The 16,919-nt window shown below is 34.5% G+C and overlaps 1 protein-coding gene across 1 annotated transcript; it reads left to right on the forward strand.

The window, feature by feature from the left end:
• The first annotated feature begins 15,053 nt into the window (after window positions 1-15,053).
• On the forward strand, window positions 15,054-16,511 carry LOC120181334 (geranylgeranyl pyrophosphate synthase, chloroplastic-like). The gene has a single exon (XM_039186495.1). It carries the CDS (start codon window positions 15,211-15,213, stop codon window positions 16,321-16,323), a length of 1,113 nt encoding a protein of 370 aa, XP_039042426.1. The 5' UTR covers window positions 15,054-15,210; the 3' UTR covers window positions 16,324-16,511.
• The last annotated feature ends 408 nt before the right edge of the window (window positions 16,512-16,919 follow it).

A 16,919-nucleotide genomic window follows, 5' to 3' on the forward strand; every position in this document is an offset into this window, starting at 1 on the left:
GTCATACTGAACCTTTGTCTGTCAGTAGGTACCCAAAATAGGTGTACACAAAGGAGGAACGACTCTAAACCTCTACATTTTGCTTTAAATTTGTAGAATTTGTTTCTTTTCGAATAAAAGCATGCGAACTAGATATCATGTGGTTATGATCATTTTCTTGAAAAAAATCATTTTGGGTAGATAACATGTCCGGGTAGGAATGTTATTTAATTAAAGCATGTTCGGGTAGATATCATGACCAGGTAGGTGTTATATTCATCTTTGAATAACATTTTTATTCGTATCAATTATTTTACATGTACTAACTCATTTTTCTCTTTTGTTTTTACACACTAACTTATTTCTTTTTGATTGTGTCGTTTTTCATCCTTCTTTGCATTGCATTTCATCGACATAACATAATGCGAAAATGTTGATCCGCAAGGGGATATCCATGAGAAAATCTTCACAAGAAGAGATAGAAGTTTTCAATCAAGCAGTCACATACACAAACATGTACCGAAGGCTAAAAAAGGTTCATAATACAAGAATGAGACTTGCTCGAAGATCGTGCAACATTCGAGATTGGAGAGATAATCCTCTGATCCACTAAGTAATCCAGCAGTAGAGCCTCATCTACAATCATGTTATCACTAGTTATCAAGGAGCGACACACTGAACTTAGCACTGCCAGGGCATTAATGGAGTCAGATTACATAGCATTGAGAAGCATCATTTTTGAGGACGAAGATCCAAGACGAAGCAACAATCCATTTCAGACTCAGCATCTAAGCGAAGACATGTCTGTAAAGTGGATTGTCTTGTAATGTGAAGGCTTTTATCTCTGGTGAAAATTATTTTATGATATTCATCGTTGGGATCAACATTTTTTCATCTGCGTTTGCATCTTTGCATTTTGCATATGTATTTCATTTTTAAGCATTTTCACATGCATCATTCATAAAAACAGAGAAATAATCCGTGGAGGATTTGATGAAGTGGTCCTAACTACATTGACAATTAAAAGAATAAGTTGAAATCATTACGATGGGAGCCTATTCAGCTGGTTGTAGGACTAAGCCTGCCAGGACGATCTGAGAAAAGAGTCTTCGTTTCTTGAGGTCCATGATGTTGATATCACATAGGAAGCTCCAGACAGTTCGCTAAAAATTGTAAGGCACTGAAGCGCAAGATCCAGAACCTGATGGATTCAGGGGCATGGACAATCGAAGAAGAATGGGGGGTATTGCATCTACCATTTGCACTCAGAGATTGTATTGTTTGAACTCATTTTTTTCTATCTTTAATATTTGATTAAATATTTTTAATCTTAATGTTTGAACTTATGTTGCCTTCTAAGGTGGAAAATTGAACAAGTTTTAATCTTTAGTTATTTGAATATCGAATAAATTACAAATTCTTTTAATTCTTCAAGAATTATGGGTTTTTGACATATGACAAGATTAGACCTTTCTTATCCCGTCTAAAACCCAAAATAAAATCTCTCGATTTTTTTTACCCGAAATAATTCATGGTCACTACCAAAGAACCAATTTTTGACATTCACTCTCTTTAAGACCTTGAAACATTCTTTGAGACCTTGAAACGTCGCCTTTATTTTTTGAGATCCAAAAATCATACACATACCTTTCTTTGAGCCAACAAAATCACACTATTGTCTTCTTAGACGCAAAACCAACATTTTTCTACCAATAAAACCTACAAGCATTGAGTAATAAATGTTCACTTGAACATAAACCTTTCTACAACAAGAATTGGGGACATCTCGCATCAATTTCCTGAATATGAGCCTAAACAATTGAGATATGTCGGGAGCAAGAAGAAGAAAAAGAAATTATTTCAAAATAATTCTGCCATGCATTAATTACATTTTTTTCATATGAATAAAAATTATTCCTGAAAATCTATCCCCTTAGGGATACCTCTTTTGCAAGGACTTCTATGTATGAGATGATGAACGGCTTTCTTTCTTTATCCCTTCACAAAAGGAGAAAATATATCCCTTGTGTCCCCCTTTGAGCCTAAATAATATTTTCTTCTGATTCAACCCTAACCAAGGATCACCCTCCATACTGGGGGGCAAGTTGGAGGAAATCTGCTCCCATGAGTGAAGACCATTGATCCAGATGAGATACCGAAAAGTGAACCAAATGCCAAGTGCGAAGATCCAATTTAAAAAAGAGAGAAAAGAAACAGAAAGAAAATAAACAGAAAGAAAAAGGAAAAAAACAAAGAAAATAGCAAAGAAAAAGGAAAGAACAAAAGAGGACAAAGAGCACAGACAAAGAGTCTCTCGACTCAAATGACGCATCGAGCTTCAAACCATGAGATTGATCAAGCACGATCATTCCAGAATCATTTCACTTGAAGATCATAGAACATTAAGAGAAGACATACAAGCAGATCCAAATTGAGCAAAACAAGATCGAAGGTATCAGAGTTAATTGATCCTTGGTTCAAAGACCCTTAAAACACATGTTTGGGCCTTTTATCCATTTCTTTCATAACCGTGAGCCATAGCCTACATTACGTTCCTCAAAAGTCCCTTCTAATCATACATGAATTTCTAAACAGAAGAGACTATCTTCAGAATTCATCCCGCCCATCAGGATTAATCTTTATTTACAAAAGGTTTTCTAAAATCTTTAATGCATGATAGAGAAAATAATAAATGGGGGTTCAAGACGTTATTCAAGACGTAAATTCTGAGTAATGTCTTGAAACCAAAGGAGGATTCGAGTTGAAAACCTGAAAAGGCAGCTCTAATATGAAGGTTATTGCATATGAGGCGATCACACAAATCCCTTGATGAGGCATCGCACAACATGAATGAGAACAGGAGAACTGGGAGTCGAAGAACACTTCCAATAAATGAGTACAAAAGCTACTTCATCAGATCAGTGAACATCAAATAAATGATAACACCATACCTTCGACCAAAATTAACCACTTGAGACTTTTTTATCCTTCCTTACTTAACCATTTCTCAAAGATAGCATTGATCTTGACACTTGTCAAATAGCTATAATTTATTGAAGGATTAACAGTGTAATTAATTCTTTGATATCCAATGAACTCTTGTTTTATGATTTGTCAATTGTGAAACCTTGAAAGGAACAATATTTTCAAAACTTTTGATTAAATATTTTTTCAAAACTCTTTTAATTGATATTTTCATATTTTTGAAAATACAAGATGAAGAAAAATGTTTTTCAAACAAGATAATCTCTGGAGGCATATCTTGGAATTCAACAAAGATCCATCTGAAGCTCAAGATTGAAGCTGAGGCAAGAAAAGATAAATTTTTGGGGCAAATTTTGATGGGGAAAGGAAACCAAATTGTCTCAGGTTGAGGTTTGTAAGAGTACACCTTAGTGGAAATGCAGACAAACTGAATCAATGATAGAGTGAAAACTGCTCTAGCAACTATTCTCCTTCTAGATCGAGAAAAACATACATACGCATACATATATGATACATAAAATTTGCATCAAACATTTATCATCATGTGTATTAAAGACATTTTTTCCTCTATTGAGGAAAAATTCGATAAAACATCAAATAAATTTCATTTTGACATCCATCATAACATCCAAGATAGTCAGTCAAAAATGCATCATTTTGATCTCTCAGGAAATCAAAGCTCGGAAATTACCAGATGTATCAAACTTGAAGAAACAATGATTTGACTTCCTGAAGTCAACAATTAAATCTTCTGAAGGCATTTCATCCACTATCAGGAACAAGAAGATTATCAGTATCCTTTGATGTTGTTTCTCTCAAAATAAAATGTTGTCTCGCTAGAGACAACTTCTTTTGAAAAACAAAATTTGTCTCGCTTGAGACAATTTTCTAAAAAAAATTTTGTCTCGTTTGAGACAATTTCTTGAAAAACAAATTTCGTCTCACTTGAGACACTTTTCCTTTGAGATACAAATTTTGAATTTGTTTCACATTAAACAAAGTTGATCTCACTTGAGATCGTTTTCTCTAAAAACAATTTTTTTGTCTCGTTTGAGACAATTTCTCTAAAAACAAATGTTGTCTCATTTGTGATAATTTTCCAAATTATGAATTTGTTTCATCGGAAACAAACATCATCTTTGAGTCCTTTCTTTTGAAACACCCACCTTTGAAATCATTTCTATTAAAACAAATTTTGTTTCCCTTGAAGCAGTTTCTCTAGAAATACAAAATCTTTGAGTTTGTTTCTCTTAAAACAAACCATCTTTGAGTCGTTTCCCTTGAAACGAATTTTGTCTCTCTAGAGACAGTTTCTCTTGAAACAAAATCTTTGAGTCTGTTCCTTTTGAATAAAAATCTTTGAGTTGTTTATTTTGAAAAAATCTTTGAGTCTATTTCTTTTGAAAGAAATTTTTGTCTCTCTTGAGACAAATTCATGAAAAATCTTTGAGTCTATTTCTTTTGAAAGAAAGTTTTGTCTCTCTTGAGACAATTTCGTGAAAAAATCTTTGAGTTGTTTCTTTTGGAACAAAAATCTTTGAGTCGGTTTCTTTGGAAACAAAATTTTGTCTCTCTTGAGACATTTTCTCTTGAAACAAATCTTTGAGTATGCTCATTTTGAAAAAAAAAATCTTTGAGTTTGTTTCTACTAACAAAATCATCTTAGAGTCTATTTCTTTAAAAACAAATTTTTTCTCTCTTGAGACAGTTTCTAATGAAAAACTAACTATTGAGATTGTTTCATTTGAAACAAATTTCGTTACACTTAAGACGTAACCTATCTTTAAGTCTGTTTCTTTGGAAACAAAATTTTGTCTATCTTGAGACAGTTTCTATCAAAATCCTATATTTGAGTCTGTTTCCATTGAAACAAAACACTCATCTTTGAGTCGGTTTCTTTTGAAATTTTTATCCCTAAAGATGACCAAGAACTTTTCATCACATATGAGCAGTGTCATCCCCTGACCAGATCTCCTCATCGCGTAGGAGCCGTGTCACCCTAGATAATCAGTCATCCTCATCACGTAGGAACCGTGTTATCGCCCTTCTTAAAAATGGCCAGAATTCTTCATCACGTATGAGCCGTGCCATTCCCCGGCCAAACCTCCTCATCACGTAGGAGCCGTGTCACCCCTAGATAACCAGTCGTCCTCATCGCGTAGGAACCGAGTTATCACCCTTCCTAAAGATGGCCAAGAACTCTTCATCACGTATGAGCAGTGTCATCCAACAACCAAATTTCCTCATCACGTAGGAATAATGTCACCCTTAGACGACTAGAACTCTTCATCGCGTATGAGACATGTCGTCCCCAATAATCAACATTATCCAATTTCTAAGTTTAAAAGGGAGAGAACCAGACAAAAACGTAATGTCTTTTCATCTTTGCCCTATTCTTGTTAACACAAGAATGTGCAAAGATGGGCAGCTGTAGACACCCGTTTTTGTCCGGGTCTTTTTTATTAGTAATAATAATTATTATATCATTATTATTATATTATTATTATTATTAATGTTACATTTACATTTTTGTTGTAGGCCAACCCAGTAGATCCAATCTACAGGCCCAATCCCAGAGCCTGATTACAATATACACCCAAGGCCCAGTATAATTGTAATCCATCATACTCAACCCAGACCCAATTGGAGACCCGAATCAGGCCTGGATTTGACCTATCAACTTTAGGGTTTCTAAAACCCTAAACTAGAAGAGCAGCCACGCCACCTCTTCCAATCCCCAGCCACACGTTGGTCTTCACCGGTCACTCCTAAGCCGCGTGAGCCGCTATCGTGCCAACCCAAGCCACCGCCGTTGAATTCTGAATAGCTACCGAACATCTCTCGAGTCAAGTCCATCATCAACAGTGGACGAAAAACAATCCATCAATCAGCAAATCAGAGAAAACCCTAATAAAAAAACGAAAATAAATCTAAATGAAATCCCGATGGAGTCAAATCCGACTCTGTCAAGCAGAGATAGAGTACTTGAACCCTATTCTCTTAGAAAATAGAATCATCATTCACATCCAACAATCACATGGATGAGATAAAAGACACGGAGGGAGAGAGGAGAGGTATTCGGTAGGAACCCACATCAAAAACAAAAAGAAAAAACAAAGGAAAGATCGAAAGGTCTTACCTTCGGAGCTATAATCACCTTTGTCGTTGCTTCATCGAGCCCAGAACCATTTTTGGTTTCAAAGGTAAAATTTGTTTTTAATCGGTTATGGGAGGAGGCTCGGGTTTAGGTTTATTTTAGGGTTGCTAGAAGAGAAAGAGTAAAGAGAGAGGCTATGGGCGTTTGAATCCCCGTGGCCACCGTTCCACGGTGGCCGGGGTGGTTGTTTGTTCTTTTCGGTCGGGGGTAAAGGAGAAAATGGAGATGAGAAAAGGAGAAACGGCTGGGAGTTGAGAATGGGATATTAGGGTTTTCTAAACCCTTAAGATGGTTTATTGACACCCAACCAAACGATACAGTTTCGATGGGGAGAGTGTCTGCGTGTTTTTGCTAAATATGTAAATATCAGAATAGGTCCCCATAGCTTTTTAATCTCACCTCGCATGTTCTGGGCGTTTGGGATTAATAGCAACTTTGGTCCCTATATCTTTGTAATCTCACCCATTTGCTTTTACTTTTTGATGGATAATATAAGTTTAAGTCCCTGTTCATTTTGTATCTTCTGTTTTAGCCATGAATGAAATTTCATGATATTTTGTTTTGGGCATCTATGTTTTCCTTGTTTATATTTTAGTCCTTACTCTTTTGTATTATACTACTTTCGTGGATGTTTGGATCTGATCTCATATTGTGTAATTATTTTATTTTAATCACTGGATATAACTTTGAATCTTTGAATGTTTGGCTTCAGGTTCTGATTGCTTGTATTTTAGTCATTTTTTGTTCTTTAATATATTTGGTTTAATGTCTATTTTAGGCCATTGATTTATAGCTTATTTGCTTAAATCCTTGTCTGTATAGTTATTATTATTTTTCTTATTTAAATTGTTTAGCTAAGACATTTTCTTTATTTTATTTTTACATATGTTATTAATGCTTCGCTATTATATTATATATGTAAATATAGCTATTTAATATTTATATTGTATGTTGGTAAGACGTTCGTCTTTATTTATTTTATATTATTCGTTTTAATTGGATTTATGTAATGTTTTTTACGATGCATGTGTCTTGTAAACAAGATTGATATTTTAGTTTTACTCTAATGTTTTTCAAGAACAACAATTTGTAGAATGAGCGTGGAAAACATTGCTTGATTGAAGCGGTGTAATCCGTTACGACATTTAAACAAATGTGAACTTGAAATAAAATTGATTTTATCTTGCTAATTAATCTTTTTTTATTTTAAGTCAAGCATTGCGGTGAATCTCTAAATAACAATTTATTTTATTTCATGCAAATGTTGATTATCAATTTATATTCGATTCACATTTTTTTATAATCAAGGAGGAATATTCTTTATTAATGAAAAATAGTTGAAATAGCTTTCCCGACGGAGGATTGCAAATTTCAAGATTTTTTATCGAGTTAAGGAAATTTCTCTAATCAATTGATTCGAAGCAAATTAATTAAATTTCAATAAATGGATCACATCTTAACTTTACGTTCGACTCACGATTTTCACCATGTACGACAACATGTAAGCGACAAAGTACCAATTTTGGGTGCTATGAGAGTGCTTATCCTTCCCCACACGTAACCGACTCCCGAATCCATTTAAATGAATCTTCGGTAACGCATACCAAATTTTGTCTATTTTTCTTAAAATTGTTTTAAAAGACGTTTTTAGGTATTCGACCTACCTAACCCAAAGGTCGATGGCGACTCCTTGTAATTTAATTTCCAATTAATCCAAAATCCTCAATTTTTTCAAATAAAAATCATAATCATTTTTTAAAATAATTTTTAATTGTGTTTTATTAAAAATGGTTATGACAGCGTCATATAATAAAGTTTCACACTTGAAGAGAATACAGGACGGTCCATCAATATTTTTTAATATTTCCCAGGCTTAAAAGGCTTCAATCTCCATCAATATTGTGCTCCCGTTTTCTCTGATTTAATGGTGAAAAAGACACGAGTATTAGACTTTGTTTTTACATCAAATCCAGCCTATATGATGGATGCTAATGTTGGACCCTCTGTTTAAGGTCGTGCACATGCCATGGTATTAAATTGCGGCCGCAACCCAGTGTAACGGTCGCATCGTAATGGTTTTGAAGGTCACCGCGACGCAATATTAACGTAACGCGATAAAATATTTTAGAAGTATTGTATTTTTGAGGAAGAAATCACGTCCGCGACAGCCGCAACATGTTACGTAACGTCCGCAGCATTCGCAACCGCGACAAATGCCGCAACCGCTATTTTATTTATTGTATATGATTGTTTGAAAGGGTTAAAAATATGTTATTTTGACTATTTCCTCGGATATCATATTTATTGTATATGTTATCCAATACTTGAATATTGTCTGAACGAACGAAAGAGACATTATTGGTCTCTTGATCTTTCATCAACTGTGCAAATTAGACATTGTCATTTGAGCCTACGTATATTCGAAATCATAAGCATGTAATTTGTAGAACATCGATGACCCCTACGCTTTTATAAAATCCGGGCAATTAACTACCACCATAACCTTATATAACTCCCTCGACAACGTCAGTGTCAGTAATTAATGTAACAAGACGATATTTAAATTATTTTTATTTGATTTTTTACTAGAGTTCAAGTTTTTTCTGAAAATCAAATTTGTTTATTTTCTAAGCGAATTTTCAAATTAAAATTCACGTGAAAATCGAAAAAAAGAAAAGGTAGACAAGAAAAACTAACCAATCAGGAAATGAAACCTAATCCACGTAGAGTCAAATACGTGAAAGGAAATACAGGAAGAAAGGAATAAGTACGGTTTAACCTTTTCTCTATTGGAAGGCAAAAACTGAGCTTGTCATTTCACTTTCTTTAAAGTACACACCAAGTGTACTGTGGCAAATATAGAGGTGTAAGGAGGCAAGTGGTTTTGTGGCAAAGTTTGGTCCGTGTAGAAATTTTTACCAATCCCAAGCTGTCGTTCTTTCCCTCCATCAACCTGCAACATAAACCTGCTAATATAAGATATATATATATATATATAATATTTAATGTGACATATGTTTTATTCAATATTTAATATGCTAATTATGTTTTTGATAAATTATTTAGTGTGATATTTGAATTATTAGTTTATGTATTATTATAATAATTAGAGTTAACGGGACCATTAGTGTGATATTTTCATAAAATTATCTGCCAATTTTTTCATTAACTAATTCACGAACTTACTAACAATAATAACATTATTAAATTATTATACGCGGATAATAATAGTTAACGGGACGATTATAATGTTTCTCTCTTTACTTTTTGGTTTAACAGTCCTTTTACATCGCTAATATTTTCGTATCAATTTAATTTTTAAAATTATTTAATTTCATCGTATTATACTTTAAATCTTATATTTTAAACCGTAAACAATAATTCTTTAATCTATAAATGTTAAATCTTAAATTTTAAACATTAACTTAAAACTCTAAACCCCAATCCACAATCTTTTAATCTCTAAACCGTAAACCCTAAAATTTAAACCCTAACTTAAAATCCTAAACGATAATAAATATATTAAACATTGATGCAGTTGAGCAACTTCAAATATTAAGTTAATACGAAAATACGATAGGGGTGAAAATGATAAATTGAGTCTACTACCTTACATTTTAGATCAATTATGTGTTGTGCAGGTTTGAGCGTGTGTGCATGTGGATTTTAGTTATTAGGGTTGTCTAAAATTTTCATATGTACGCAATTCGATTGACCAATCGATATAATAAAAAAAATTGAATATTTTGTTTAGAAAAATAAAGACTACGAGTTACATACCCGACCCATTAATTAGTATAGTACAACTGTACAAGTACACGGGTATCCTACCCTCAAACTAAACCTTTAGAGTCCATCTAATTCTTTTATTATCAATTTTACCTCTGAAATAAAATTTCAATAATAAAATGAATGCTCTACATTTAAATTAAATTTATAAAAATTGAAACCAAACCAAAATGAGTTTTTCTTTATTATACTAACGTGATTATAAAATAATATTTATTTTAAATACTCTTAATCATTTGACAATGTCCGTTTCATCACCCTATTGTAGTCGTTGACGTTCAAATTTATGATCACTAAAAATAATGACTGAGATAATTTAGTTCGTGCATACCTAACCCAAATGAGCTTAAATTAAATTTTTAGAAACCTGTTCTTTTAAGTTCGAGGCCCAAACTCCTTGTTTTCCAAAAGGTATGGACTTACCAGCCCATGTGCCAAATCCAACTAGACTTGATTTTCAGACGGAGAGGCACTATGGAATGATGCCATGTTTTAAGCTAATGCATAAGATTCAATCATGCCCAGATGATATATGCCATACCAACATACAGTATACAGCATTAGACAAGGTAGAGTAGAATTTCTGCCGGTTGGTCTTATGGGATTATACAACCCACCGGAACTCGATCGTCGGTAACATTGTTCGTTTGGACTTTACATGCACCGAGGGAAATAGGTTTGCCCCACATACCCACCATACATAGCCCTTCTCACATTAGATTCAAACATCTTCGGATTGTCCCTCAACACTGAAGCAGCATCGTGATTGAGGGGATCCTCGTGATTTGGTTCCTGCAAACAAAACCGAAAGATTCGAGTATCAGACAGCTGTGAATTCAAAGAATTAACGCCATGAACTCACTAGGCAAGTACCGTGAAAAGATGATATAATCCATAGATTACTGTGTTTATATTCAGCACCGGTTTCTAGTCTTCTCGCAAGATGTTGAGGCAAACGTTTCCTTCCAAGTCGATATTTGGATGATAAACCTGAGAATCCGATAACAACATCAAATAAAACGAGTCATAAACGGAAAGCAAATCGGACCACAACGTGAATATGGGGACGGAAGCAGTCTACCATGGTCTTGCATTTAACTTTCGGTGCCTCGTGCGGATAGGTAGGAGAAACTTGGAAGGAGAACAACAACGTGCCACCACTAAAAATGCAGCGACATGTCAGTCGAATGCTTGTTTGTTTTATTAACAAGAGAAATGAAATACATAGAACACAACGTACGGACTGCTTGTTTTAAGATCAAGAGGAATGAAATAAGTTGCATTCACATAATATCCTTCACCAGGTCGAATCGAAACCTCAAAGTTCATCAGGTCATCCTTTCCATTAGGAAATGATATGGAACAAAATGTCGGTAGGTTTAGGTCGGAAATGTCTGCAAGTAGAAGGTCAAATATAACATGTTGCTCCCATGTACTAAGTGCTAATTCCATCCTAGATCAAACACACGCGCACGCACACGTGCACACGCATAAAAAGTCGAATTCGCTAAACAGGATATGCAAACCTTTGTGTAAACGTAACTCCCCTGTAGTTTGCTTTCTGATTGGTGATCCGCCATTTGCATTTTCTGCAAGTTGTTTCTGCTTTTCCTTTAAACAGCCGAATCATAATTCCTGCACAAGCATTTTGAAAATTTTAAAACAAACCCTTTCATTTCAATAGTTAATAACAGAATCTAAAACAAACTCATCAATTACATCACCAAAGGAATACCAATTCAAAACCCAAAACACACCATCAAAAAACAAAATAATTGTTCCTCATAAACCCTGAAAACAAATTACTTGTTCTTAATGAACCCTAACTCAAACACCCTGCATTTGTTATCTAGTTTGCTTTAGAGAACCAAAAAAGATCGTTCTTTTAACCGATTCAAAAGGTGGAATCAGCTGCACACAATAGAAATTGAGCAGGCTTACTTCCAATATCATTCAATAGGATTCCAGCATCCTAATCGATAAAATCTAAAAGAAAAGTGTACTTTCCCATTAATCAATAAAATTCGAAATTGAAAAAAAAAATCAGAACTGAATTAATTCGTAACAGATAATACCTCAGGATCGTACAATAGAAATGTAAACATAAAGTTCTTACTTTTATCAGATTGTGACGAACCATGAAAAGCCTAAGGGGCTGTTTGTTTGATTCTGAATGGAATCATTTAACACTGAATGTTGAGCCGTTCAATATTTAGCGTGTTTGTTTCTCACCTTTGAATGATTTAATGCTGAATGATTCAGCAAAACAATGCTGAATGATTTAGTGCAGAAGTACAATCTGAATAATTCAGAGTCATTATCAAACATCATGTCACATTTAGAGTTAATTCATACAGAGTTTCTGAATCATTCAGCATTTGAATCATTCAACGCTTAATCATTCTGAAGTAAACAAACAGCCCTAAGAGAAATTTGATGATGGATGAACAGAAAGGGAAAGAATGATGGTATAAGATTGCTTTGGGTATATGGATGTGGGCATGTGGCAAAGGTGGGAAGTAAATGAAAAAGTTGCTTTTTTTCATCGCTATTTTGGAATGAAGGATCCCTTCCCCCCTTATTATTTTAAGAACAAAATCTAATTCCAAATCAATTTTCTGTTAACCGAGAAATCATCTTTATTATTATTCCCCATTGATTTCAATGAGGTTTCTTCTTCTTCTAAAATCATATTAACACAAGGTCTGGGCTTCAAGCCTTGAGTCTCTTAATAATTCCTAAGCAGTCCTCTTCAAGGACAAATCTTGAAAAACAAAACATACTCTTTAATTGTTTTCTTCTTCCTCTCACAGTCTGATGAGTTCTCCGTTTTCACCTTCAACCTCACTCTCTAAGCTTCAATCTACCAGCTTGCTGTTTCCTTCTGAGGTTGGAAGCTTCAATAATAATCATACTCAAAGATTACTAATTATCATAAAATAGCTTCCAAATTTGTTAAAAGTGCTTCCAAAAATTTCCCTTTTCTATTAAAATTTCGAGTGGCCATGCTTGTCTATTTTTATAGAAAAGCCAAAAATCTAAACAAGACAATTTAACCTCCATAACTATTCACTAACTCCTTTTGGTCAAATTACCAATTAAAGATGTTTTCTTTTTCTCATTCTCCGATTATTAATGAAAGAGAAAATATCATCAGTAATAAAAAATAAAAAATGTCTTATAATATACGAATTTAATTAAATTTTTTTGGATTTATCAAAATGACCAACAAATTCGCAACGCGAATTCCAATTTCTCAACCCAGTTTCAAATTTCGCGTTGCGATTTTCCAAATTCAATTTCTTTGCAACACATAACATTAGAGTTTCATAAGTTAACTTTTTTAATGACAGTTTTAGTTGAAGATTCATGGGTAAAGACACATATTGTAAAACACCATGAACATTCTCACATGACCCTCCAAAACACAAATCTATCCAAACATGATCAACATTAGATGATTTCATTCTAAAAATTGTAAATTGATTTACTAAACAAACGAGCTATAAACTAGATATCATCACTAACTTAGAGAAAAACATACATTTATTAAGTTGATAGTTGATAATTTGGGAGAAAAATTATTGAAAAATTATATAGAAATAAAATTATGTAAAAAAAATAGAGATGGGGAAGGATGTCGTTAGATATAAGAACGGATGTCGCCGGAAAGAGTGATAGATGGAGATGAAATGAATTGCGATTTAGAGATTTAGGTTATGAGTTGTTGTTGCTGCGTTGTTATATACCCAAAATATTTGTGTTGTGAAACTAAAACCTGTTGCGAAATTAAATTCGCATTGCGAATTTGAAATTCAGTTGCGAATTTGAAATTCAGTTGCGAATTTGACTTTCGCGTTGCGAAATTTAGAAAATCGAAATGCGATTTACATATTCGCGTTGCGAAATTGGGAACTGGGTTACGAAATTTGAGATCGCGTTACGAATTTGTTGGTCATTTTGACAAATTCAAAAAAAATTAGTTAAATTCATATATTATAAGACATTTTTAATCACTGATATTATTTTCTCTTAATGAAATCTGTCCCTGTATATACTATTTGACTTTTTGGAGGGACTGGACACCAAGGTCATTCCAACACATTATAGCTCGAGTTCACTGAGCTCATTTCGACATCTCTTACGGGACATGAATCCTCCTCACGTTGTCCCGAACTAAAATGAAGAGTTAGGTGATATTATTTTAAATCATAAATTGATAGAGGAGATCAAAATTTAAGTTCATATATCAGTTTGTACTAAGAAATCAAATTCATGTGTTTAATTAGACTAAAAAAGTTTAGATATTAAAATTAAATTTAAACACTTAATTAAAAAGGGTAAAGTGCATAAGGGTCCCCTGATTATAGGGTGTTATTTTATTGAATCTTTTGACTAGTAAAAGTTATAAAATGATCCCCTAAATATAGGACGTTGTTTTTTTAAATGCCCGAATATTAAAAGTTACAAAATGATCATCTGATTATTCTTTATGTTCCAAACTCATCCTTTTCCATTAAAAAATGATGGGGTTGGACGTTAACCTGCTGACTAAGATATGATATAATATGAGATCAAAATCTCAAATGACTATCATATCACAGTCAATAAGTTAATGTACAACTCAAACTACCATCAATTTATTAACAAAAAGGATAGTTTGGAATACAATCAATAGTTGAGTGTCCATTTTGTAACTTTTAATATTTGGGGATTTAGAAAAGCAACGTCCTATAGTTAAGGGATCATTGTGTAACTTTTAATAGTTAGAGGACTCAATAAAACAATATTCTACAGTTGAAGGGCCATTTGTGTACTTTACCCTTAAAAAATAAGTATTAATTTGAACATAAAAACAAAGTTCAGGTATCAAAATGCACATATAGGCACCATTTGAAGAACGAAAACGAACGAACGTGTTCAATCCAAATCTTAGCAAAGAATTCTGGGGCACCTCTGGTTTGCATGGGATAAACCTCCCATTCATATACGGCTGGAATTTGCAGAGGATGGCAATGTTACACGAAGACCTAATCTCCAAACTTGCTATCTTTGTCGGGTTCGCTTTCCATTTCTATTCCTATTTCCACGTAATGCTCAATGCTCATCCATTTCTACTCGCATATTATCTGCCCATCAACTTACCGTTTCCCCCCACTTTCCCCATTTTTAGTCGTTTTTATACCATTTTCTATTGACCGAACATCCTTCTGCTTGATTTCATAACCAGTTTTTTCGTGTTTCGATAGCGGGAATTGCTTGAAAGATCTTATCTTTCAAACACCCAAAGTGAAAAAACAATGGCTTCGGTGTATCTTGGTTCTTGGGTTCAATCTTACTCGATTTTCAACCAAGCTTCTAGATCCAAATCTTTTCTTTTTCCCAGTTCGTTTCCGTTCAATCCCCTTATGAATCTGTCGTCTTCGACCTTGAAAGCTCACGGCTTTACATCTGTTCCTTCGGTTTCAGCGGTTTTTACCAAAGGAGACACCGTGAAGGACGAAGAGCAGCACCCTCAGAACCCGAGTTTTGATTTCAAATCCTACATGATTCAAAAGGCAACGACGATTAACCAGGCCCTGGACTCGGCTGTTCCAATCCGTGACCCGGTTAAAATCTATGAAGCAATGCGTTACTCGCTTTTAGCGGGCGGCAAAAGGGTCCGTCCGGTGCTCTGTTTAGCTGCTTGTGAGCTTGTTGGCGGCCAAGAATCCAAGGCTTTGCCGGCTGCTTGTGCTGTTGAAATGATCCACACCATGTCTCTAATCCACGATGATCTTCCTTGCATGGACAACGACGATCTTCGTAGAGGAAAACCGACTAATCACAAGGTATTCGGTGAGGATATCGCTGTCTTAGCTGGGGATGCTCTTTTAGCTTATGCTTTCGAAAATGTAGCCGTTTCTACAGTTGGTGTTTCACATGGTAGGATAGTGAGAGCAGTTGGAGAATTAGCTAAATCCATTGGGGCTGAAGGGTTGGTGGCTGGTCAAGTTGTGGATATATGTAGTGAGGGACTAACAGATGTGGGGTTGGATCGTTTAGAATTCATTCATGTTCACAAAACTGCTGCTTTGCTTGAAGCTGCTGTGGTTTTGGGGGCAATTCTCGGAGGCGGATGCGATGAAGATGTCGAAAAGTTGAGGAAATTCGCTCGGTATATCGGTCTTTTGTTTCAGGTTGTGGATGATATTCTTGATGTTACAAAGTCATCCAAGGAATTAGGGAAGACTGCAGGCAAAGATTTGGTGGCTGATAAACTGACTTATCCTAAGTTGATCGGAATCGAGAAGTCGAGGGAGTTTGCAGAGAAGTTGAGGAGTGATTCGTTGGAGTTGCTTCAAGGATTTGATCCTGAGAAAGCTGCTCCTTTGGTTGCCTTGGCCAATTACATAGCTTACAGGCAAAACTAACTTTTTTTTTTCTTTTTGTTGTTGGATAATTCTTATTCTTGTTGGTTTATATTAAGGTTGAATTGGCCTTGAATTGATGCTTCTTGTTGTGTTTGATCCAATAGGCTTAGAGAAAGAAGCAGGTGAGTAGTTTTTAATGTTGGAAATATAATTCTACTAGGATGATAACTAAAGAAAATTGTTCTCCTGTCTCTTGCTGTTATGGCATATGAAATTCCCCATAAATTTGAATGGATGCTTCTTCTTGAGTTTGATCCGTTGGTGACGTTTTTCGAGACAAAGCTTATGCCGCTCTAATGCTATCGAAATGTTTATTTACATGGTACTGGTATTTTGTGTCTTGTATGCATATGATGATAAAGAGATCACCATAGGGAGAAACAGAAGCAAGAACATGATCCATCTCAGCTGAAGTGGAATATCAAGGTAAGCAATGGAAAAGAATAAGAAGCTTGTGAATCTTGATTGTTTCGTTTTTTTTTCTGTACATCTGGTCTTTGAAAAACGGAGAATTCAACTGAAGCCAAGTGGTAGGAAACCGAAGAATCAAACTACGGTAAAGTTCGAAGTTCAAACACAAGGCCAACTTGCGGTGC

This window comes from Hibiscus syriacus, unplaced genomic scaffold (assembly GCF_006381635.1).
Source record: "Hibiscus syriacus cultivar Baekdansim isolate YM2019G1 unplaced genomic scaffold, ASM638163v2 tig00112523_pilon, whole genome shotgun sequence".
In the NCBI taxonomy this organism is placed as follows: Eukaryota; Viridiplantae; Streptophyta; class Magnoliopsida; order Malvales; family Malvaceae; genus Hibiscus; species Hibiscus syriacus.

Excerpts from the sequence above, each read along its gene's own strand:
- LOC120181334 (XM_039186495.1), top strand. The coding sequence starts at position 15,211 with ATGGCTTCGGTGTATCTTGGTTCTTGGGTTCAATCTTACTCGATTTTC.